The sequence below is a fragment of the Narcine bancroftii genome, chromosome 2 (assembly GCF_036971445.1).
Source record: "Narcine bancroftii isolate sNarBan1 chromosome 2, sNarBan1.hap1, whole genome shotgun sequence".
Classification (NCBI taxonomy): domain Eukaryota; kingdom Metazoa; phylum Chordata; class Chondrichthyes; order Torpediniformes; family Narcinidae; genus Narcine; species Narcine bancroftii.
The window spans coordinates 108,837,094-108,861,700 of NC_091470.1; the positions used below are offsets into that span (position 1 = coordinate 108,837,094).

The 24,607-nt window shown below is 44.5% G+C and overlaps 1 protein-coding gene across 4 annotated transcripts in view; it reads right to left on the reverse strand.

The window, feature by feature from the left end:
• Positions 1-541: 541 nt before the first annotated feature.
• The window catches only part of rassf2a (Ras association domain family member 2a), a 40,229-nt gene continuing 16,163 nt past the window's right edge, over positions 542-24,607 (reverse strand). For 2 of the 4 annotated variants that reach the window (XM_069917979.1, XM_069917980.1), the window contains exons 3-11: positions 21,271-21,346; positions 17,207-17,358; positions 16,075-16,169; positions 14,683-14,843; positions 12,093-12,194; positions 8,383-8,434; positions 4,689-4,810; positions 4,388-4,485; positions 542-3,753 (exon numbers count right to left, since the gene is read on the reverse strand). In XM_069917979.1, the coding sequence (XP_069774080.1) occupies positions 3,684-3,753; positions 4,388-4,485; positions 4,689-4,810; positions 8,383-8,434; positions 12,093-12,194; positions 14,683-14,843; positions 16,075-16,169; positions 17,207-17,358; positions 21,271-21,346 (928 nt within the window). In that variant the 3' untranslated portion in view covers positions 542-3,683. Of the gene's footprint in view, positions 3,754-4,387; positions 4,486-4,688; positions 4,811-8,382; positions 8,435-12,092; positions 12,195-14,682; positions 14,844-16,074; positions 16,170-17,206; positions 17,359-21,270; positions 21,347-22,094; positions 22,400-23,247; positions 23,320-24,607 lie in introns of those variants that run through there. The other 2 variants (XM_069917981.1, XM_069917982.1) reach the window with 2 other exon arrangements.

A 24,607-nucleotide genomic window follows, 5' to 3' on the forward strand; every position in this document is an offset into this window, starting at 1 on the left:
CTCTTCCAAGTAATCAACCAAATTGGTCAAAGCATTATGTATCCATCACAATCTACGTGGAGTAAAAACAATGCAACACCTTGATGAAGGACTCAAGCCAAAAATGTCAGTTATAGATCTTTGCCATATAAAGTACATTGTTTGACCTGATTAGGTTCTCCAGCATTGTTTTTTTTAAACTTCAATCGTGGGGTCTGTAGTCTTTTGTGTTTTACCTCAGTCTACATGGTGTCACTTATCCTAAATTTCCATTCCCTCCAAATGTGTGATGTCAATGGCTTTCCCACAACCATAATTGTTGGAAGTACGACACCACACCTGCCCACCCCCCCCCCCACTTCTTTAAAAAAATCTTTCCAGTCTGAGGCCACAATTCATCAACTAAAGGTTGGAAACTGACCAATGTCAGTCACATGACGATCAACTATTCCAAATCCTCATTGTTCATCTCACGTGTGGGTATTGCCACAGAGAAAAATGAAAACATCAGTACAAAGCAGCAAGTGTGCGGAGGAAATAACTTCACAGCATCACAAATCAATCTTGTTCACTTAAAACTTTTATTCAACTGCGTTCTTTTAAAAAATAGTTCACAGGTTTTAGTGACCGAAATGTGTGTGAAATAGCACAACAGGAAAATAGATTTTCTTTTTACAATTCGATTCAACTTGGGGAGAATTGGTGACCTGCAAATGTGTCAGTACAGAGACCAGGGCAATTGGCTCACCCAGGATTCAAAGTGACACTTCAGACAAGGAATGCCACAACTAAAGTGTCTGAGGAAAGACAGCAGTCCGGCCACAAAACGGATGAGAGGAAAGTTGGCAGTTTGCACACTTCTTTGCATCCAACTAGGGGTTCAGCAGGATAACTTTTTGAACCAGAACCACAAACTTTCTTCATGTCAAAACACTACGGCTATTTACATCTGTGCTTGTTGGAATGATCAATTGCAACACTAATTTTTACCTTTTGAATCCATACCCTGATAATACAAAGTGAAAACACAATGCTGGAGAGACTTAGCAGGTCAAACACTGTACTCTAGGTGGCTGTAGTGCTTTCGATCAACCACATTAGACAGTGATTAATAGGCTTTAATCACCTTAAAACATCAACACATCTCACATGTTACTGGCCCAGTTCCAAGGCAGGTACTGAGAGAGGAGTTTGGGCATAACAGTCTTTATAAGGATTTCTGGGAAGGAGGAGACACAGGTTCAGGGGGAAGGCCAGCTCATACAATACAGTGGTTGCACCACAGTGGCAAAGATAGATACATAACCAACATTATGGCCTGTTTTCCAGAAACATTAGTTATGTATTTTTATCTTTGCAATATAAAGTACACTGTTTGACCAACTGAGTTTCCCCAACATTGTGTTTTTATTTCAACCGTGTTTTACCCCTGATAATACAATGTGTACCATATTTACATTATATTCCACAGAAACATACTGCTTCGTTCATTTTTTTCTTTTAAAAAAAACACGCACCTGAATAAGCCTCACAAGATGCATTGTCTGAAAGAAAGGAAGTAAAGACTGGCGATTTATAGCAAGTGAAAACAATGATGTTTTTGCAACCCAATTTCCAGATCAGTTTAAAACAGAGGACTTCAGCAAGACCATTTGTTTAGAAATAGACTTCATCTCATGACCAAAACTGGATCACGTCCACCAAAAGTGCAATTATATTCTGAATGAGATCATTATGTGCTTTCTGCATGGACTATATTTTAAGCATTCTCTATTACTCCCAGCACTGAGTGTCAGTGCAGTGACGATGGCACTGCCATCCATTAAATCCATCCCTGGACTTGAATATGTGGTAACGAAGGAAGCATCTCCATCCCTTGTCATTTTAGACACAAAACTGACACAATTTTAAAAATTGCTTATGTACAATAAAGGGAGAGAAAATATACAAATCGGTGTTTTGTCAAAAGGAACAAAACACCAAAACTAATGTTCAGTTCTGGTTGGAGAAGTAACCCACGTAAAGGTAAAAGTTGAAGTTTCATTAAATTGTTATGGAATACTACAATTAGATTGTAACATTCATTAAATTCTTTAACTTTCATCTACCAGAAGGCAGACAGTGAATCGCTATTTTGTCCAGCACCCCTCACATGGGGGTTATGGTTAGAGCCCCCAAGTAATTGGAATCACCCACAGTAAGATTACCATGCTGAAGAATCAAGTCACTACTTTAATCCAGTTACAGAGCAAGTCCTGCCTCTCACAGAAGCAGCCCTTTTTATGCTGCCTTTCATCTACCCAATATCATCTCCCTCACCAATTCACATTGCAATTGTGACAATAACCATGCAATTGTCATCCATGTAATGCCAACTGCAGGTTGTGTGACAGTCTCCTGGAACAGTGTTGGGGCTGTCAGTAGTCTTGTACCAAAACAATCTCATCTAAACCAACACCCTAACATTCAAAACCATACACGACAGGATTTCAAGCTGTGAACTCAGAGATTGCATTAGATAAAATGTGGTGAGCTGCCTTCAGTGGCAAGCCTGATTTCAGGGAATTTAAGTGCACTGGCAAAGGCTGGACCAGTGCTTGCTACAGTGAACCCACTGAGCCAGCAGATTGTGGGAACTCCCAAATGGATTCAGCAGATGACCGGAGCTTCATAACTTGCAGTCTCCAGCTGTCACTCTCCAGTTGCATCCAATGAAGTAATGCAAGAAATGCATGAACTTCACTCCAGCTCCAACCAACAACATTGCATTAGAGACCAGGTAATCAGTGCTTTTTTAGGTTTTTAAATTTAGACATACAGCATGGTAAAAGGCCCTTTCGGCCCATGAGCCTGTGCCACCAAATACACCCAATTAACCTCTGATCCCAGTATATTTTGAAGGGTGGAACCCTCGGGCATGGGAAGAACGTATAAATTCCTTACAGACACCACCGGCTTTGAACCTGGATCACTGACACAGTAACAGCATTGCACTAACAGCTATGCTAACCGTGCCACCCCAAAGTGATGAACTACCCTTCAGTGAGGAACAAACATTCCATTTCAATAAAACATCTTGCATTAATACCAGTTCACAAAAGTGAACCACAATGGGGTGGGTTCCAGAAAATCCTGCACTTAACAGTCATGACCAAGTAAACGAACAATTGCTTTCATTGAATGTGAACTCTGGGGATCCAGCACCAGTGTTGCCAATGGTGATTGGGACATACCCCCCTGGAAGTTCCATCACAGGAGGTTGGAGGGGCGAACACTGAATTTGTTCTGCTCCTCTCGGTTACTCAACACGTTCATCAAGTTCCCACAGCAATCTCAAAGCAGATTTGTTTCTGAGTTAATTCGTGACCTTCGATCTTTTCTCAGCTGACCACAACTTCTGTTTCTCCAGCAAATAAACAAAAAAAGTTAAAAGAAAATGGGAAAAAAAAATTTTCTTAAAATGCCCCAACCCCTTCCTGGGTTTCATTCACAGAAAAGTCCTGAAGAATGATCCAATTTACTGCAGACTCCAAGGCAATCCAAGAGGATGAACAGTGTTATTTCAGGAACTCTCATGCATTATGTTGCTGCAAGGTTGATTCTGAAGGGTGCAGGAATATCTTGCATAGTCTCTGCATGGAAACCTCAATAAACACTTGCCCAAACATCATTGCAGCAGCCATTCCATCAGCTAGAAGCAAGTCTTACATCTGTGCCCAGGACTCTGTCAGCTCCTGTACACGTGTCTCAATAACTGCACGCAACACTGAGTACCTGTAAAGGAAAATATTGCATTAGTCTCATTTATCTCAGAGAGCAGTGTGGACAAAATGATCCTAGTGTAGGAGGGATGTTTGATTAAAAGAATGCAAAACTACTGCAACTCAAGGCTATTTGGCCATTATATCTGTGTCAATGAAGGAGGGGGGGGGGTGTTTAAGAAATAAAACCTTCCCAGTTCAATTCCATCTTCCACAGACCTACAGTTCTCCTCAGATATGAATCTAAGTATTCATTTAATGCAATAAAGGTTTCTACTTCGTCACCTTTGAGAGAGTTCTAGATCTCCGATTGAAAAATATTTTGCCTCCAATTCTTCTACCAATTACTTCAAATCAAAGATTTTGACCCCACTACGGGTCATCTCTTAAGTGCATTTAAAGCCAGCTTTCTTTCCCATTTGCTCTTGCTTTGTATTTTAATTTAGACTTGTGCAAATTCTCCCATAAGTGGTGGTAATTACAACTTCTTAAAAAGTGATATTTGGCCAATTTAGTACTTGTTTAGTCCAAAGTGTTGAGAATCCACATTTTAAAAAATGCAATAATCAATCTTTCAAGTTCCAAAGCACCATCTCCAAAGCTTGGAAGAGTCATTTTTGAAGTGTTTCATTCCCACAGGAACTCACCTGCGTGTTAACTTTTTCACTTCGCGGTCTTCCTCTTCTTTCAACTTCACAATAAAACTTTGAAGTACAGGCATCTCAAACTTGATGTACTGCGCAACCTGATGAAAGAGAGCAAATCTAAAATTGGGTCCAATGAACTAACAATATTCCCAAAACGTTTGTGGTGATATTGCTAATTCCATCAACCAGCCTTACTCATTGGAAGCAAGACAGTACAGGCTCAGGTGCAGGTCCATATCCTGCCCCAGATGTCAGAGCACAAAAATCATTGCATGAATTGTTGAATAAGAAATGGACGTACATCATATGTGACCTCTTCCCCCAGGTCCTTCTCCATCAGAAAGATTTTTGCTATGGCCTCACATGGCCCCTGAAGAATACGGGTGATGAGAGGATAATCCAAATCCTTCAATTTTGTTCTCTCTGTAAAGTTCATAAACAGATTAGATGAAAAATCAACTGAATTTTTCTTCCCAACAATAAATTTAAAATATATACTGGAAACCATATGATTAGGACATTTATTTGCATTTTTTCTATTGACATTCTACTTACAATGAATCAAAGCCATTGAAACACAGAAGTCTGCAAACGTTGTGGTTGTAGCAAAAAATAGTGCAGGAACATAGTCTCCATAAGACAATGGTTCTCAACCTTATTTCCCCACTCACATACCACCTTAAGTAATCCCTAACTAACCACAGACCACTTTATGCCATAGGTGCTCTGTGGTTAGTAAGGGATTACTTAAGGTCGTTGGTAGTAGGTGAAGGGTGGTAGTGGGGACAAGCTCCCACGGCTACACAAATGCTCTTCATGGTGTGCATCTCAGACAACATCTGAAAACCAAGCCCAATTCCCGGCCTTCACGTGTGGCACATTTCTTATGCCTGGTGGAGCTGTTCTGTCAGAAGAGGCAAAGGCGGACCACTGGCACCTTGAAACCAGTTGCTCCAGGCAGATGAGGCTCGTTAAGCACAGATGGTAACTCATCAAGGAGAGGGAAAACTCAGATTTCAAACTTCCACTGCCTTGTGACTATATTTGCTCATGGGAAAGGCTTTAAGAGTAAACCCCGAAGAAAAATCCGGAGTCATGGTCCCGCAGGATGTACCCAGCACGGCAACTTCTGCAATGCTGCTGGCACCAAACTGTATCGACTTTCGTCATTCCTTTGGATCTATCATTAGCTTGTGGGGGGGGGGGGGGGGGGGGGGGGTGGTTGGGTCCACTGCGTGAGCAACAGATCAATCTCCATATCAACACTGCCCTGGCTTGCACCCTGGTGAGCCCACTCAAGCTACCCATGGTCAATTATGACTGACAGAGGCTGCAAAAAAATTAAGATAGCATAAAAGTGGAAATGAAAAGGTTGAGAACCACTGCCTTCGGAGGTAAAGATATATAACCCATGATTTGGGCCTGAGCCTTTCAAGGTAAAAGCCATTCAGGTTTCCTCTTCCAGCAGTGCACATGGGATGTTGTTGAGTAGATTTAGACAGACTTCGTGACCAGTGGTGACAGGACATTACTTACAATGCTCAGTCATACAGTGTGGAGGGAGGCACTTCAGCCCACTCACCATGCTAACCATCAAGAATCAATTTATGCTAATTCATCCCACATTCATTACATACTCACCTACATACTTGGGACAATTTGCATGCATTGAGTAACCTACCAATTCACAGGCCTCTTGAATATAAGGGGAAATTGGAGAACCCAAGGCCCATGCGGTCACAGGGAGAACATGCAAACTCCACATAGACAGCAGTTACAGTCAGGATCAAGCCTGACTGTAACTCTGGAGATGAGAACCAGTGGCTCTGCTCCATACCGAGTAAGCTGTGAAGAGTTATCCACCTGTTTCATACCAATCCCATGGCATTCTTCTTTGGCTTGCCTTCGCGGACGAAAATTTATGGAGGGGTAATGTCCACGTCAGCTGCAGACTCGTTTGTGGCTGACAAGTCCGATGCGGGACAGGCAGACACGGTTGCAGCGGTTGCAAGGGAAAATTGGTTGGTTGGGGTTGGGTTTTTCCTCCTTTGTCTTTTGTCAGTGAGGTGGGCTCTGCAGTCTTCTGCCAAGGAGGTTGCTGCCCGCCGAACTGTGAGGCGCCAAGATGCACGGTTTGAGGCGATATCAGCCCACTGGCGGTGGTCAATGTGGCAGGCACCAAGAGATTTCTTTAGGCAGTCCTTGTACCTCTTCTTTGGTGCACCTCTGTCTCGGTGGCCAGTGGAGAGCTCGCCATATAACACGATCTTGGGAAGGCAATGGTCCTCCATTCTGAAGACATGACCTACCCAGCGCAGTTTGATCTTCAGCAGTGTGGATTCGATGCTGTCGGCCTCTGCCATCTCGAGTACTTCGATATTGGTGATGAAGTCGCTCCAATGAATGTTGAGGATGGAGCGGAGACAACGCTGGTGGAAGCGTTCTAGGAGCCGTAGGTGATGCCGGTAGAGGACTCATGATTCGGAGCCGAACAGGAGTGTGGGTATGACAACAGCTCTGTATACACTAATCTTTGTGAAGTTTTTCAGTTGGTTGTTTTTCCAGACTCTTTTGTGTAGTCTTCCAAAGGCGCTATTTACCTTGGTGTTAGCTGCACAATAAAGGGCCATACATTTACAACACAGGTGCACAGATATTTCTTCGCTCAGAGGGAGGTGAATCTCAAATGCTTTACCCTGGTGATGTGGAAGTCAGATCATTACATACATTTAATGTGGAATTAGACAAATATTTGAAAGTTAGGGGGTTACAGAAGAGGAGTCAATGCCAGCATAGATCAGCCACGATCATCATGAATGGTGGGTCAGGTTTCTAGTCAAGTTTCTTGCACAAGTACATCCCAACGAAACAGCATTCTCCAGTCCTTGGTGCAAAATACACAGTCACATAATGACAAAAGACTACATATGCAGGACAAGTATTCATATCTACAAATAAATAAACCCACATTGTTTTGTACATTGAGTCTCAGATTTGGTTAGTTTGGTTAGAATGTTCCTTTGGTCGTTCATCATTCTCACTACCATGGGGGAAGAAGCTGTTCCTCAGCCTGGTGGTGCTGGCTCTGATACTCCAGTATCTATTTCCCGACAGGAGCAGCTGAAAGATGCAGTGTGCAGGGTGGAAGGGGTCTTCAGTGATTTTGTGCACCTTTTTCAGTCAATGATCCCCATATATCATCTTAGGCAGGGAGACTCCAGTGATCCAGCATTTGCAGACTCCAGTGTAGTGTTCTATGTTCCCTGCCATTCTTGTGGTCCTGTGGATTGTCCTCTGATCCACTTCTCTGCAGCAACTGTACCACACACTGTGATGCAGCTGGCCAGGATGCTCTCCATAGAGTCTTCCTGCTTCAGTCTTCTCATGAAGTTATGTCACTCTAGTGCTTTCCTGACAAGTAAGGAGATGTGTGTCCACAATAAGTCACTAGTTAATTGAACTCCAAGGAACTTGGTGCTCTCCACTCTCTCCCACTACAGATTTATTGGTGTAATGGAGGATGATCACTACTCGTCATCCTGAAGTCCATAATCTTCTCCTTTGTCTTGTCCACCTCGAGACTCAGGTGGTCACTCTCACACCATATCGTGAGATTTTCCACCTCTTCTATGTAGAGCGACTATTCGTTGTTGATGATGAGGTCAACATGTAATCTGCAAATCTGCTTAAAGGGATAAATGGTTCCTCCTACTCTTATTTTGGAGTCCTTCAGCCCAAAACATCCATGCTGGCCAAGTTGGCATACTGGGCTAGACCATTTGTATGATTTTAGTCTCCATCCTTCCATGCTCTTCCTATCCATAAATCTGTCCAAATATATATATTTTTTAAATCATAAGCTGGTGATATTTCCTCCCCCCCCCCCCCCCACCCACCCCACCCACCCCACCCCACCTCCCAGCCCCTGACAAGCATTTGTCCTGTCAAATGGAAAACATTTGTTCAATCCGAGCAAGCATCAGTATCCAACTCACCTCCACTGGTGTGGACAATGTAAAGTGCAAATTCATCAGAGTTATTTTCAATCTGCAAAAGAAAAGCAAAACATTTTGGATCCAATTGAAAGAGTTTCCTTTGACCCATTCCCAGAAAGATTTGCAATTGTACTAGGAACTCTGACCACTCCAGGAGTGCGCTTGTTGTCTCCTTGGTTTGAAAAGGCTACATTGGTTAATCTCCATTGCACTCTGGATAGTCAAACTGGTTCCTGGCTTACCATTGAAGAACAGAATGGAGCACAGGTCTATATTCCTCAGAGTTTAGATGAATGAGAAAGATCACAAAGGAACTGAGTTACAGGGAAAAGTTAGGACTTTATTCCCTGGAGCATAGAAGAATGAGGGAAGATTTGATAGAGGTATTGAAAATTATGAGGGGTATAGACAGAGTAAATGTAGGTAGGCTTTTTCCACTGAGGGTAGGTGAGATACAAACCAGAGGACATGGGTTAAGAGTGAAAAGGGAAAAGTTTAGGGGGAACATCAGGGAACTTCTTCATACAAAGAGTGGCTGTTAGCTGAAGTGGTGAATGCGGGCTCAATTTTAACATTTAAGAAGAATTTGGGCAGGTACATGGATCAGAGGGTTGTGGATGGCTATGGACAGTGCAGGTAAGTGGGACTAGGCAGAATAATAGTTCAGCACAGACTAGAAGGGCCAAAGGGCCTATTTCCATGCTGTTTTGTTCTATAGTTCTATGGTTAAAATTTACAAAAAAAACTTTCAAAAAGAGTCAATATAGCAGATCCAGGAAAGGAGTTTCCTCTGGCAGGGAGTGCAGAACCAGATGAACTCAGTTTCAAAATATGGTGTAGGCCATTTAGAAGATGATCAAGTCAGAGTCACAGCACAGAAGGAGGCCCTTTGGCCCATCATATACCCACCCATTTACCAGCAATTTATCTGTAAACTTCAGTTTAAAGTGCTCATCCCACTACTTTAAATGTTAGAGCTCCTACCAGTGGCATAGCTGGGGAGGGCAGAGTGTGCAGGGGGGTGTGCCTTTTCAAAAGTGGCAACTCCCGGCCCCAGTCCAACGATGCCGAAAAAAATCAGTGCGGCCCGGCATTCATCCACTGACTCGCCCTCTGGTATGTGTCGTGGCACCTTTTTTATGTGCTCATTCCCCCCTAATTACTCAGACAACATTAAAGAATACAGTCTCCCTCAAGCAATGTATTCCTTCCCCTCAGATTCCTTCCTTTAATTTTAACCCATTTCCTCCAATTTCAGATGGGGAAAAGTTTCTCACTATCCATCCTATTATGCCCTAAATATTCCTTCCTATATCCCAAAGTCCTGTGGGTTGGTAGGTTTGTTGACCATTGCAAGTTGCTGCTATTCCATAGATGAGGGTTAATTTGGGGAGAATAAAAATGTGTCAGCATAAAATGGGGTGGTTGATGGCCAACAATACAGCTGATGGCCAGAAACCATAGAGCTGTATAAAATACAGCTCTCATTTGCTCTTTGTTGCCAAAGCCTTTCATAAACCCCTTTCTTCTTCTTCTTAAAGAGATCCTCAAAAACCTTGCAAAAGAACTTTGCCTTTAATCCTGACAGGAATGTACAAATTCCGTACACTCAAAATCGCACCTTTCACTGACTCCTGCTTGCTAAGCACACCCTTGCCAGAAAACCACCCTGTCCCAATTTACACCAACTAACTCAAAATTTGCCTCTCTCCAATTCAGATTCTCAAACCGAGGACCAGATCTACCCTTAGCCATAATTATCTTGAAACAAATGGCATTATGAGCACTGGACACAAAGTGTACCCCTCAACACACCTCTGTCACCTATCCCGTCTTATTCCCCCCCCCCACAAAAAAAAATTCAGTATTGCGCTCTCTCTGGTGAGGACCTCTATATATTGATTTAGAAAACTTTTCTGAACACATTTAACAAACTCTAACCCACGTAGCTCTTCTACAGTATGGGAATTCCAAACAATATGTGAAAGTTAAAATCAGTTACTAACACAATTTTATGTTTGCTGCAGCTGTCTGATATTTCTCTGCAGATTTACTCCTCCAATTCTCACTGACTATTGGATGATCTATAAATACAATCCCATTCACGCGGTAAAAATAAAATGCTGGAGAAACTCAACAGGTCAAACAGTGTAGTCCATATAGCAAAAATAAAGATACATAACCAACGTTTCAGACTTGAGCCCTTCATCAAGGTATGAGCAAAATGTGAGCAGGCACACAAACAAAATGTCGGGGTGGAGAGGGGCGGAGGGTTAGAGGGAGAAGGTAATAGATGGATAAGGGACGGAGGGCACACCAGCAAAAAAAGGGAGAGGAGGTATGGCTCTGTTAATAGAGAGGGAAGGGGGTGGAGAGCTGGAAGAAAGACAGAGGGATGGGGAAGAGAGAGGAACTACAGAGAGTAGGCTAGCCAAAACCAGAGAAGTTGATGTTAATGCCATCTGGTTGGAGAGTACCCAGACAGAAAATTAAAGAGTTGCTCCTCCAGTTTACAGGTGGTCTTGGTCTGACAGTAAAAGAGGCTATGGACAGTGTGGGAGTGGGGCACAGAATTGAAATGGTTGGCCACTGGGCGATCCCTGTCACTGATGCAGACAGAACAAAGGTTCTCCGTGAAGCGATCTCCCAGTCTGCATCCAGTCTCTACATTTTGTTCATACCTTGATGGGCCCAAGCCAGAAACATTGGTTATGCATCTTTATAAAGTACTCCATTTGACCTACTGAGTTTCTCCAGCTTTGTTTTATCTTTAATCACAGCATCCACAGACTCCCATTCACGAGGTTATCTCTTTCCCTATTCATCAGTTCCACCCACATAGCCAATGTAGTTGAGTCCTCCAGTGGTCTAGTCTGTCCTGTCTGAGCACAGCTGTGATATTTTCCCTGATGAGCATTGCCATCCCTCCCCTTCTCATCCCATCTGAAACAACAGAACCCTGGAACATTAAAACTGCCAGATCTGCCCCTCCTGCTGTATACCAATGTATAGAACAGATAAGGACCAAATAAAACAAAGGAGCCCTGGGAGAGTATTTACCAGAAAGGCAATACAAACCATAGTGTTTAGGTGTCAGATTTTCAAACTGAAACAAGTGTAGAACTGAGGCAAGAGAGTCTAGTGCAGGACATGAGGAGAAGAGATAAAAGCAGCAAAATTCTGAATGGATCAGAATTCATACAGATGGTATTGCGCATAGAGCAATGGGTTGAGGAATAGGCAGAAAGCAGTGGTGGGTCTTGCTGATTGAGGGTGGGAGTCACTTCGAATCTATGGGCCTGCTGAGACAGAGATAATTGCAGACAATGTCAAGGACAGGGAGTCAATGCCAGAAGTGAGAGGTAATCGGCATGAGCTTTCAAGCAGCAAATTGTCATACATCTCGCAGGTGGAGGCTGGAAATAGAGGCAGGGGGAGATGTGGCAAGTTAATTTTCTGAGCAGGTGCCCCAGCAGTTCCTGACCAAGTGAATGATGTGTGACAGACCAGGATGAAGCCTCATACAAACACAAAGGCACTTATCCCAGGCTCAAGCCCATTTGAGAAAAAGAAAAATAGAGGTAGAAAGGGTTTAGTTTTTTATTTGTTTGGTAGGAATACTGTAGGTGACACAACATTGAGGGCTGAAAGGCCTGAACTGTTCTGTGTTCTACAGTACATTCTACATTCGCAAGAGGTCAGTTGCTCACCTTAAACTTGTTGAGGAGCAGGTTGAGAACCTGAATCGTGCTCATGGTGCTGTTTACCCGGACGTTTGTGACTGAACCAAAGGCTGGAGTGAAGACAGATGTCTGGAAAATAAAATTTTGCAAGAGGCTCTGTGAAAGAGACAATGGGAAACCAGATCGCACAACGCCCCCTCCATCTCAACATCAGCTACCATACCCTGCTGAACATAACACAAATAAAACAGAAGCCATCAGATAACATTGGACAACAAACATTTTGCTTCCTGAACCCTTTTGGGTGTATTTTATGGATTTTGAGGTGCTGATCACGAAAATCAACTTAAAAATTTCCTATCACGTTACAAGAAGACCTGAAACATTCATTCCATTTCTTTCTGCATTGGTGCGCCTCGCCCGCTGAGTCTTTGTGCATCTCGAACTTGATTACTGTTTTGATCAGTAACACTCCCAAGTCACAGATTGCATCTGGAAAACAGCTCCATCTCTCCCCCTACCAATGCTTCTCATCTGGGTGAGTGCGGCGAGGTACCCACGTAAGGTGTGGGCTGCTGGCGACCGAGGACTACCAGGCTGAGGACTACCGAAGACTGGCTGGAGACCGCCTGAAGGCATTGGAGCGGGGATGAGAGAGGGTGCTGGAGGCTTCCTGTCAGAGGTCTGCATCTGGAGCTTGGATTGCTCATGGTTTGGACAGAAGGCTGATTGGCTGCATAGGCTGTGGGAGGGCTGGAGGCGAATCCATGGACACTCAGTGACTCCGGGCAACTTTCTTTTGCTTCTCTTTCTCTGGCTGTAATGGGCGCTGCGCAATATCTGCTAATAGAAAATCTTTGCCTTCCAGTAGGCTAAAGGGAATTTTGTGTAACGCCACATTTTCTGTCTTAATAACAATAAAAAAATAACCTTGAAAGTGGAATCTGTTATCCCAGTTTCCTCCTGAAAGTGGCAGCACTTTCACTCAATCACTTGCCTATCCTAAACTTGTACCATTCATTGGCTGGGTTCCACCCCAGAACAAAGCAGTGCAATAGAACGATTAGACACAGAAGTGGTCAGGAAACAGAGGGCAATGAAAATCTGGAACTCTTCCACAACTTAATGGATTGCTGGAGGAACTCAGCAGTTTGAACAGCATCAGTGGGAGAAAAAGAATGGTCAATGTTTCAAGTTTATTGTCACCTGATTGCACTAGTACAACGTGACGAAACAGCGTTCTCCGTTCCTCAATGCAAAACACGTAGACACACAACCAGACATTACACACATACAGGGAAATGATACAAATGCAGTATGTAGAAACAGGTATTAAAAAAATAAATAAATATTGTGAAATTAATAGTGGAGCTTTGGAGGGTTTGTATGAGCAGTTCATCAGTTGTTCAGCATTCTCACTGCCCATGAGAAGAAGTGGTTTCTCATCCTGGTGGTGCTGGTTCTGATACTTCTGTATTTCTTCCCCTGACAGGAGCAGCTGAAAGATGTTTTGTGTAGGGTGAAAGGGCTCTTCAACGATTTTCAGACAATGATCCCGGCAGTGGGGGGGGGGGGGGGGAGGGGAGTGCAGGGTGTCTCCCATGATCCTCTCCACCCCTCTTATCATCCTGTGGATTGACCTCCGCTCCAAAGCTCTACAGCAACCGTACCACACTGTGATGCAGCCAGCCAGGATGCTCTTGAAAGAAGACCTGAAACTTGAAGGGTTCCAGCCTAAAATGTCGATCATTCTTTTTTCTCCTACTAGCATTGCTCAACCAGTCCAGTGGATTATTGTTACTTCAGATTCCATCATCTGCAATCTCATGCAATGGGGTGAGTTTTGTAAATCAAAGTTATCAATTCACTTTCGGTAGGAGACAAGTAGACAAAGTAGGAAACAGAGGGACAGGGAGTGGCAAATAGCCTCCTCCTGTTCCAATATCAACACACTGATTGCACCTTGTTCCAGACTAACTTTCCTGTCAGGTTGCCAATGGTTTGAACAGCAGTCTGTGAGGCTCCAGAAGTGCTAGAGACAAATACACAGAAACACTGTCTCTGAAGGGATTTTCTTTTGCTTTTCTTGCTTCTATTGCTCGGGACAGCAACGCTCATGGCGACTTTATGCCTTTATAGTATATCATGAACTCATGGTATATAGACACACAGGCTGGACATGGCCATCATGATTCCTGTGCACATGTGCGAGTCTTCGGTTGGCACATGCACGAATTCAATATCGTCAGGGGCTCTCAACTTTCGCATATGTGCCAACTGAACTCCAATACGCAAACCGACTACGGGTGCGCCAACCGAAGACTCACGCATGCGCACAGGAATCAAGATGGTTACGCCCAGCCTACGGACTCTGGGATGCCGACTAACAAAGTAAGCATGCACAATTTGGCTCTTACGTGCCCTGTATCCCTGTTATAGTTTGTCAAATACAACATAATCCCCACAAATTTTATATTTTTCTTTATTTTTAAACAATATATGCAATTCCAACATGCATATATTGTGAAAGGTTAAAAAATAGCCATTAAGGAGCCTTTTGTCCCAGCTGACCTTGGTGCTGGATTACAACCTGGATTACACAGAGCTGAGCCATTACCTTGTGGTTGTAAAAGTGGCCGTTGATGGAGAACCGATGGCGTCTGATTCGCCGCTGGTCGCTCAGCGACCGCAACTTGTCTCTCCGGAGAACTCCAGCATCGCTCTTTGTTCGCATCAGCTGTGAGCTGCCCAGGTCTCCTTCACTGCCTTCCTGCACGTCTGGAGGAATGACCAAGCAGGGCAACTTTTCAATGCCCCTCCTCTTCGATTGTACCCAGCTTCCCACCCAAGGACAAATCTGAGGCCCTCTCCCCTCTCTCTCTCATTCACCTCCCTCCCATTAATTCCCATTGTTCATGTCCAAGACTAGCCAATGTCTCAATTGCTCCAATGTAATCTAAACTCAAGATATCAGAATAGATCCATCTGCTCACAGCTCCAGCAGCACAACGTTTAGTGCAACGCTATAACAACGCCAGTGACCGGGCTTTGAATTCAGCGCTGACTGTAAGGAGTTTGTATGTTCTCCCCGTGTCTGCGTGGGTTTCCTCCCAGCCTTCAAAAATGTACCGGGGTTATAGGTTAATTGGGCAGCAAGGGCTTGTGGGCCTGTTACTATACTGTATGTCTAACCCTGGTTCAATCTTGATCTCCGGTGTGGTTTGGAGTTTGCACACATTTCCTGTGACTCATGTACTCCAATTTCCTCCCATATGTGCTGGAAACATCAGGAATGCCAAAGATTGGGCAAACGCACCAATATTCTTATTGGTGCGGGGCAGGGGGATCAGGGTGAGGGGGGTTGGGGGGTGGGGTGGGAAAAGCAAAGTACACCTTTTATTTCTTGTCAATTCACGGGGTGAGGTCATCACTGTCAAAACTTGGGATGTTCATACAAATCAGCCCTAATGACCTGATCTTGTTTCTTCCACTCACCACTCCCCTCCCCCCGCCCAATCTTTTTTGGCTCAAAAAGCAGGTGCTTTTGTATGACCTGTATAAAAATCATCCTCCCTATTTTTGGGCCCCATCCAAGCTCCCGACCGTGGATCGTCACCCAGCTGACCAGCCATCTGGGCTCCCAACACCTCCACCACCCACCCATCCGAACTCCCATCCTCAAATCTTTGCCCCATCCAAACTCCTGATGCCCCGGCCACCTGCCCAAGCTCTCAACGATGCAGGTACATACTGAGGTCATAAGTATGACCCATGTAAAAGTCAATCTCCCCTCCCTTTTTTTGGTCTGTAAAGGTGGTCCCAAAAATTCAACGATTACTCGAGTATATACGGTGCCATCAGTGCTCTGTGGTTAGTAAGGGATTATTTAAGGTGGTATGTGAGTGGGGGAAAAAAAAGGATGAGAACTGCTGCTTTAGAGAGCCGGACATCATGGTGGGACTCCTGAATGTTGAGGTGACCCATGTTGTGAGCTGCCTAGCTGCCTTACTTGCATCACTGGATGCCACTGAGCCACTCGTCTCTAGTGGACTCTCCGACTCCTCAACCTTGATGTCCGGCAGCACCCACGTCAGTTTGGCTGGCCTGAGGGAGAGGAGGTTATTGGAAAGCAAAGAGGAATAAACCAGTTAATCACACTGTCAACGAGGCTGAAGAGTCCACTTGACTGAACGGCGAGAACCAAGTGTTAGTCCAAAATTGGCAAGAGTAAATTTGGAGCATTGTGTGCAGATTTGGTCACCTAACTACAGAAAGGATATAAATAAGATTGAAAGAGTGCTGAGAAGATTTAAAAGAATGTTCCAGGACTTCAGAAATGGAGTTACACGGAAAGATTACATTTTTTCACTCACATACCACTTTAAGTAATCCCTATGCCATCGGTGCTCTGTGATTAGTAAGGGATTTCTTAAGGTGGGATGTGGGTGAAAATAATTTTTTTTTTAAACTACTGTTTTAATCATACCTAATACACTTGTTATGTTTCATAACTCCAAAGGAAATAGGCCAATGACAATTTTTCTCAAGCAAAATATTTCAGTCTCAATTGGGTCTAGAGTAGTGATTCTCAACCTTCCCACTCACATACCACCTTACTAATCACAGAGCACCAATGGCATAGGGATTACTTAAAGTGGGATGTGAGTAGAAAGATAAAGGTTGAGAACCACTGGGTTAGGATTTTATTTCCTGGAACATTGAAGAATGAGGGGAGATTTGATGGCAGTATACAAAATTATGAAGGGTATAGATGGAAGTAAATGAAAGCAGGCTTTTCTCACCAAGGTCGGGGGAGACAGGTACTAGAGGCCATAGGTCAAGGATGAAAGGGGAAATGTTTAAAGCACTCATTAGGGGAGGTTCTCAGGCAGAGAATGGTCAGAGTGTGGAATGAGCTGCCAGCTGAAGTGGTGAATGCGAGTGCGATTTCTACATTTAAGAAAAATTTGGACACGTACATGGATGGGAGAGATATGGTTCAAGTGCAGGTCAATGGGACCTGTCAGAATCATAGTTTGGCATGGACTTGATGGGCCAAGGGGCCCATTTTTGTGCTGCGGTGTTCTATGGTTCCATCCCACCATCCTCATTGCTGCCCTCCAAAGTGCCTATGGTCCTACCTCTGCGCCTCCACACTGCACCCAGAGTGCCAAGATGTAGAGGAGGGTGGTGGCCGGATGCGCTCGTGGTCATCCTGCATCTGTAACCGGATTGGCCGCCGCAATCCCCATGAGATGTTGAGGAGACCCTCTATAATCAGCTCTTCCTCTTCCTGCGGGAGCACATGTTCAACACCAATCAGAGAGAGAAAATGTTTTGGATTGCAAACTCAATAGAACAATGAATGAGGGAGAGAGAGGGCACGCCAAAACAGGAGGAATGGGGGCATTCAGCCTCTTGTATCTGCTCCACTCTTCAATGTGGTCACAGCTGGCCTTTCACCTCAGGACAACTTTCCCGCACTGATAAATTTCCCTGGGTTCCTTCGACATCCAGAATGAATGGTGGGTCTTGAATTTACTCAGTGAAGAACTTTTGCAGCCATGAGTTCCAAAGGATCGCCGCAATTTCCGCCACCTACAGCATGATCCCACCACCAGACATCAGAAAGAGTTTGTATGTTCTCCCCACGTCTGCATGGGTTTCCTCCAGGTTCTCTGGTTTCCTCTCACCCTTCAAAAACGTACAGTGGTTGTAAGTTAATTGGGTGGCATGGGCTCATGGGCCTGAAGAACCTGTTACTGTTAAACATTCAAATTTAATGTCTCCTCTTCTTTCCTGTTTTCCACAAAGACCACTCTCTCGGAGACTCCCTCATTCACATCCCTTCCACTAACCACGCCCTGTGACCCCAGTAAATGCTACACGTGCCCACACCTCCTCCCATTCAGGACCCCCAAACGGTCATTCCACGAGAAGTAGCAGAATGGGTAATGGTTTTGTTGAGCACCTTCACTCAGTCCACTGCACTAATGGTTTCCTCCCAGTGGCTAACCATTTCAACTCCCATTTCCACCCCAACATGTCTGTCCATGGCCTCGTGCACAGCCAAACTGAGGCTACCAGCAATTTGGAAGAACAACACCTTATAGTCTGTCTGGGCACCATCCAACCTGTTGGCGTCAACATCCACTTCTCCATTTTCCCTTGGGCTCGTCTGTCACCCTCTTTCCCCATCGCCCTGTCTACATTCTTCCAGCTCCCCACCCACTTCCCTATTCAAAACCATTCTGAGAGATACCCCTTCCCTCTATCACTCAGCTTCTTTCTCTCCTGCCTTCCCATCCATATCTGGGGTGAAAGGCATTTACATTGATGTATGGACTGGCCAGTCCAAACCTACCTGACCTTCCCTGACCCCTCCCTTGGCTCCTCCCTAGATTTCCCAATAAAGGCAGACATGGCCCCTCTTGCTCCTGTACCTGGAACCTGGGCAAGTAGTGTATCAGTAATGCTTAGGCTTTTGGTAATCAAAGCCATTTAATCACTCCAGGTCGATGTGATTATTGTGTGCACCACAATATCCACCGATGACCATTCGCCTGTTCACCTCTGCCTCTTCTTCACTCCTCTAAACCCCCAAACATTTTTATTCAGGCACAAGGCTGCTATTTGCTCATACCTTGATGAAGGCTCAGACTTGAAGCCTTGGTCATCTCTGCTTTCTGTAGATACTGTGAACCTTCTGAGTTTCTCCAGCCACTGGTGCATTGCACTACAATCACAGCATCTGAAGACTTTGTTTGACCATCACCTCTTCAATGGAAAATATATCTCCCCCCCCCCCTCCCTTATAAATCACTGTCCCTCATTTTGAGACCAAGACCGTGATCCTTCGTTCTAGACATTGTGGCCAAAACCACCCATCTCCACATCAATCATGTCAAGCTTGCAAAATTCATGTGGGGCTTAAGTGATGGGCATCAATGAGATAACCTCTTTTTTTTTCTAGTCACAACAGTGGTGCAGTTCAAGTAAAAACTCACTATCCTCGGTTTGGGATGGGATGGGGGCAGGAACAGAAGGGGGTGAAGGAGCCAACTGACACCAAGGATCTCAAAGAAGATGGGGCGGTTGATGTCTGTGGCAAAGGAGGAAGTGCAGAGCAGAAAAGGCAGACCAAATCGTCAGTGCTTGCAACTGTTTGTTCTGCTTTTCAGCAGTAAGTGTTTAAAATAGAAACCACCATGTTAACAGCAAGATGTGTCAGCAACAAAATGGGATTGGTGTAAAGGGGGAAGCTTTTTTTTGCTCAGTTCATCAACTAACAGTCAACACTCCACAGCTGTTTTGTTGCACAACACTGAAGGAAGGAAGCCATTTCAGCCTATCATATCCATGCCAGCTTGTTCTCTCCCTTCCCCACAGTCTGGCAACATTAGAGACCGTTTGAATGGCAAAATTGAAACTGATTGTATGGCCACTGCCCCACTGCTGAGAGTAACCACTTTCTGAGTGTAAAAACAAAATCCCTTTTCCAAACCACATTCATTCAACACCTTCTATTCCTCAACCCTTCCACCAATAGGAAGAAATTTGCCGAGCTCTCTGATGAGAGCTACTCCATCAGATTCTCACAGTTTGGCTGATAGGATGTAGTAGATGGGGAGGGATGAAGAAAGGGAGAAAGAAGTCTTGTGAGGCAAAGTTAAGAGAGCAAGGACTTTTCTCTTTGGAATGAAGAAAGATAGAGGTTTACAAGATTCTGAGAGGCATCGATGAGGTGGACAACCAGGGCTTTTTTCCCCACAGGGCAGGAGTAGTAAACACCAGGGGATTTCTGAACAAAGTGGAGATCTTAGGGGAGAGATCAGGGGTAGGTTTTTTTTAAAAAATACATAAACACAGAGTTGTGACTGCCTGGAATGCCTTGCCAGGAATGGTGGTGAAGCTAAAATGTTAATGAAGCCAGGTAGCATGTGAAAGGAGAGAATCAGAGATTAAATTACATACTCTTGATGCTCAACATCCACCAAGTTGTCACTGTCAATATCCTGGGAGTTAACATGACTAGAAGCTCAGATAAATATTTTGGTTAGAGGTGAGGGGCTGGGAGTCTGGAGTTTTTGGGAGTCATCACCTGACATTTCAAGGCCTTTCCACCATCAAACTGGGAGCTGGATGAAATGTCCCCCGTTTTCCTGGATGAATGTAGTTTCAATGCCACAAACAGCTTGTCCCCATCAAAGACAAAGCAGCGTACTTGGCTGACTCCCCATCCATGACCCCCCCCCACCATTTATTAGCTCCCATCCATGTGCCACTTATAAAATGCAGCACAATTACTCGTTCTGCACCACTCCAGCAGCACCTGCCAAATCAGCCACCTCTCCCGCCAAAAGTACATGGGAACAACGCCACCACCCGCGGTTCCTCTCCAACTGCAAGCAGCATGGCTTAGTGCCACGCCATTACAGTTCCAATGACCTGGATTCGAATCCGGCGCTGTCTTTAAGGAGTTTGTACATTCTCCCAGTGTCTTAATGGGTTTCCTTCCACCCTTCAAAATGTACCAGGTCAATTGGGTGTAATTGGGCAGCACAGTCTTGTGGGTTGGAAGGACCTGTTACTGTGCTGTATGCATAAATATATTTTACTAAATATCTGGTCTTTAATGCCATGTTGGTTGTTGGAGCTGAGTGCAATTGTTGTATTACTTCATTGGATGCAATTGGAGAGGGACAGCAGAAGATTGTGAAAGTTACAAAGCTCCTGCCATCTGCTGAATCCAATTAGGAGTTCCCACAATCTGCTGGCCCAGTGGGTTTCCTTCAGGTCCACCTGTTTCCTCCCACTCTCCAAAATGTACAGGAGTTGTAGGTTCATTGGGCTAATTTGAGCGGTACGGGCTTATGGGCTGGAATGGCCTGTTACCGTGCTGCATGTCCAAGTCAAAACTCACAAACAAACAAACATAACCCATGTCTGGGTCATGGAACTCCCATATATATCAGCACTCGCGGATAACCTTCACCAAAAGAACTCATGAACTTCAAGACCTTCACCAACCACAACTTTCAAGGGAAACTAAGGATAGCCATTAATATTGGCCTGGTCACGAACTCTAAGACTGCAGAAAATAAAAAAATATGCCTAGTGTGCACCTGCAAATTAATTGCCACTCTTCAACAGCAGTCCACTCATCCACGTCTCTACTCTGCACTCTGGCCAAAAGAGAGCTTACCTCCCTGTGTCGGAGCTGTGCCGTGTGTCCCTCATAGTAATAGTTGTATGTCTTCAAGTGTCCCAGGAGCTCCTTCCTAGGAATGAGAGGAAACAACATTTTTCTCCTTTAAATTGTTAAATTTTAAATTTAGACAGAGTGCGCTAACAGGCCCTCTGGCCCATGAGCCCGTGCCGCCCAAATACACCCTATTGACCTACCTCCAGTAGGTGTTTGAAGGGTGGGAGGAAACTGGAGTACCCGAAGAAAACCCATGCAGACATGGGGAGAACGTACAAACTCCTTACAGAGAGCAGGATCCAAATCCTAGGGGCACTGTAACAGTGTTGCGCTCTCTGCTACACTAACCATGCCACCCTTTATTACCCTCTCCGTCAACCAGTCTTCTCAGCGAGTGCCACCCTCTCAGTTCTGAGATCAAGCCACACTCCATAGAATAGGATTCATGTGCATCATGTGCTGGACTGAGGAAATGCCTTTGATCCCCTGATAATTAAAAAGTTACCTAGCTTCATTTTAAATGCCATTGATCTATATCCCTCGGTAGAATTTGAGAAATTCACCACTCAGGAGAAATTTCTATGCATCTCAGTTTTAACGACCAGCCTTAGTGATGGTAACCAGATGTCTGTAAGGAGTTTGTACGTTCTCCCCATGTCACTGTGGGTTTTACCCGGGCTCACTGGTTTACTCCTTCAAAACGCATGGGGTTTGCAAGTTAATTGGGGTATTTTGCCAACCAGAAGGGCCTGTTACTGTGCTGTATGTCTAAAATATAAAAAAGAGCCTTATCTTACAACTATATAGCTTTATTCGAGACTCACCAATGAAAGGATCTCAACATCTTACTGGTCATATTGAAAAGACAGGTGAGACAGCTGATAACAGGACCCCAAGGAGGAAAACATTTCGGAGAAAATTCCAGTGCTTTGGACCTTACAGCTGAAGGCACAGTGGCCAATGGGAGAGCAAATAAACTCAAGGACAAACAAGGGGGTCCAGAAAAGAAGTGCAGGACCCTTGAGCTGCCAGGACATACGAGACCTGAGATCAGGAATTGAAAACATGGAGTAATTTTGTTTTTAATCGAAGTAATGCTCAATCAGAAGCCAATGGAGATGGACAGGATCTGGTACAAGTTCAGGTTAAGATCAGATCTCAGAGTTATTGTCAGAGTACATACATGACATCACATAAACCCCAAGATTCTTTTTCCTGCAGGCGAGGCAGAATCACCACTTATTGGTCGTGCAAAAAAGCTGACTCGACGTACACGCATAAACAAAGAAATACAAACAAACTGACTGTGCAATACAGAGGGAGAAAAAAATCAATTAAGTGCACAAGTAAGAGTGAAAACCCACAATGCTGGAGAAACTCAGAAAGTCAAACCATATTGCATGTGTTTTACTTCATCCACAGTGTCTACAGATTTTTGTGTTTTAGTCCTTAAATGAGTCCCTGATGGAGTTTGTCATTGAGGAGTCTGATGGGGGAGGGGTAGCAGCTGTCCCTGAACCTGGTGCTGTGAGTCTTGTGGCACCTACACCTCTTTCCTGATGGTAGCAGCGAGAACAAAGCGTGTGCTGGGTGGTGTGGGTCCTTGATGATCGCTGCTGCTCTCAGACGGCAGCATACTCCTTGGCGGATCTCGACGGTGGGGAGGGTTTTACCCTTCATGTCCACCATCTTTTGCAGGGCTTCTCACTCAGGGGCATGGGATGGAATTTTGGATGAATCATTTTCAAGAGGAAGGTTAGATTCCACAATGCCTCCAGCTTGCCTCATCAGCATCCACAGTATCTTATTCATATCCAGCTGAGCTAAGCTTTTTTTTTTCACACCATAAATCACATTAACCATGATACACACTTTTTCCTTTTCACACATATACAGTGCCATTTTCTCCCCCCCCCTCCCATCCCACCCTCCCTACCTCCCCCCTCCCGTCCATTTAAAGTACAAAATCTAGGATACATTAAACCAGTCAAACAATGTTGTCATTCAATAAAAATACACAAGATGCTTGTGGTTTCTCAGCCACAGCATTTGAGCATGGCAGCCAATACCCATGCTCCTATACAGTGGCATCACTAAGGTTGGTGTCACTGAGTGCACTAACTCATGATGTGACCCCCCCCCCCCCCACCACCCCCACTGGTCCATGGACCAAATGTACAAATGTACCAAGCGTAGAAGAAACAAGTGTGTGTTCCTTGTATATCCGGGGGTGGCAGCAGAGTGGGGCTCTGACCAGAGCAAATTAGAAAGTTCAAAAAGTAAATCAGCACGAGCTTTAGCCTTGTAGGTCTATTGATACATGTAAACTGAAGTTACAAAAAATGTTACTGTTGTTTTAACTAACTATGAGGATTTCATTTCTGCACAAAAATTTTATAAACAGTCATTTTGGTGCCACCCCCTCTGAAGGTATCATCCAGTACACTCCCCATACCCCTAGTAATACCAGTTCTCCTTGTACCCAGTCACACCACCCCCTCCTGTCCCAACCTGAAAGACATTTCACTCATGATCCACATGTGTCACAGTTCAGACAGCAACAATGCATCAAGGCCGCTTAACCCTACCAAACACTTCACAGATGTAAGGAAATCTCAAGAAAGCTGTAACAGCGGTAGGAGGCGACACTGTTACAGCACCAGTGACCCGGGTTCAAATCCAGTGCTCTCTGGTAGATATTTGTACATTCTCCCCATGTCTACATGGGTTTCCTCCAACCTTTTAAAACGTATGAGGTTGTAGGTCAATCGGGTGTCACAAGCTCACAGCACGATAACAGGCCCTTCCGCCCGTCTGACAAATTTAAATACAAAAGATAATATGGTTTGAAGGGTAGGAAGTTCCAGAGCTTGGCCTCCTTTAACAGTAAAGGTGTCTAAATTTTTTTTAAAAGATCAGGGTTACTCCAACTGTTTGAAACATATCAGAGCTGTTGGTTAACTGGGTGTAAATTGGGCCACACAGACTCATGGGTCAAAATGGTCTGTTACCATGCTGTATGTCTAAATATTTTTTTTAATTTCAAGGGATCAAATGGTCTGTGGCTTCAAGACTTTGCGACAAAAGCCACGGACAATGTTTGATGTCAGTTGTTGCCATGGAGCCTGGGACCAGACAAAGGGCAACTGACAGAGTTGCTCAATCGGTTTTTTGTCTGTACTTTCCAAAGACTGATCCCACAGAGCTCATGGTATAAAAGCACAGCCTCCAATTAAAGACACCAGTGCTAGCTCAGTACAAAAAGGGGAACTAGAAACTCAGGTTTGTGGAACTGCTGTGTATTACAACAGCCAATGTGAATGGCTTCATTAATAAC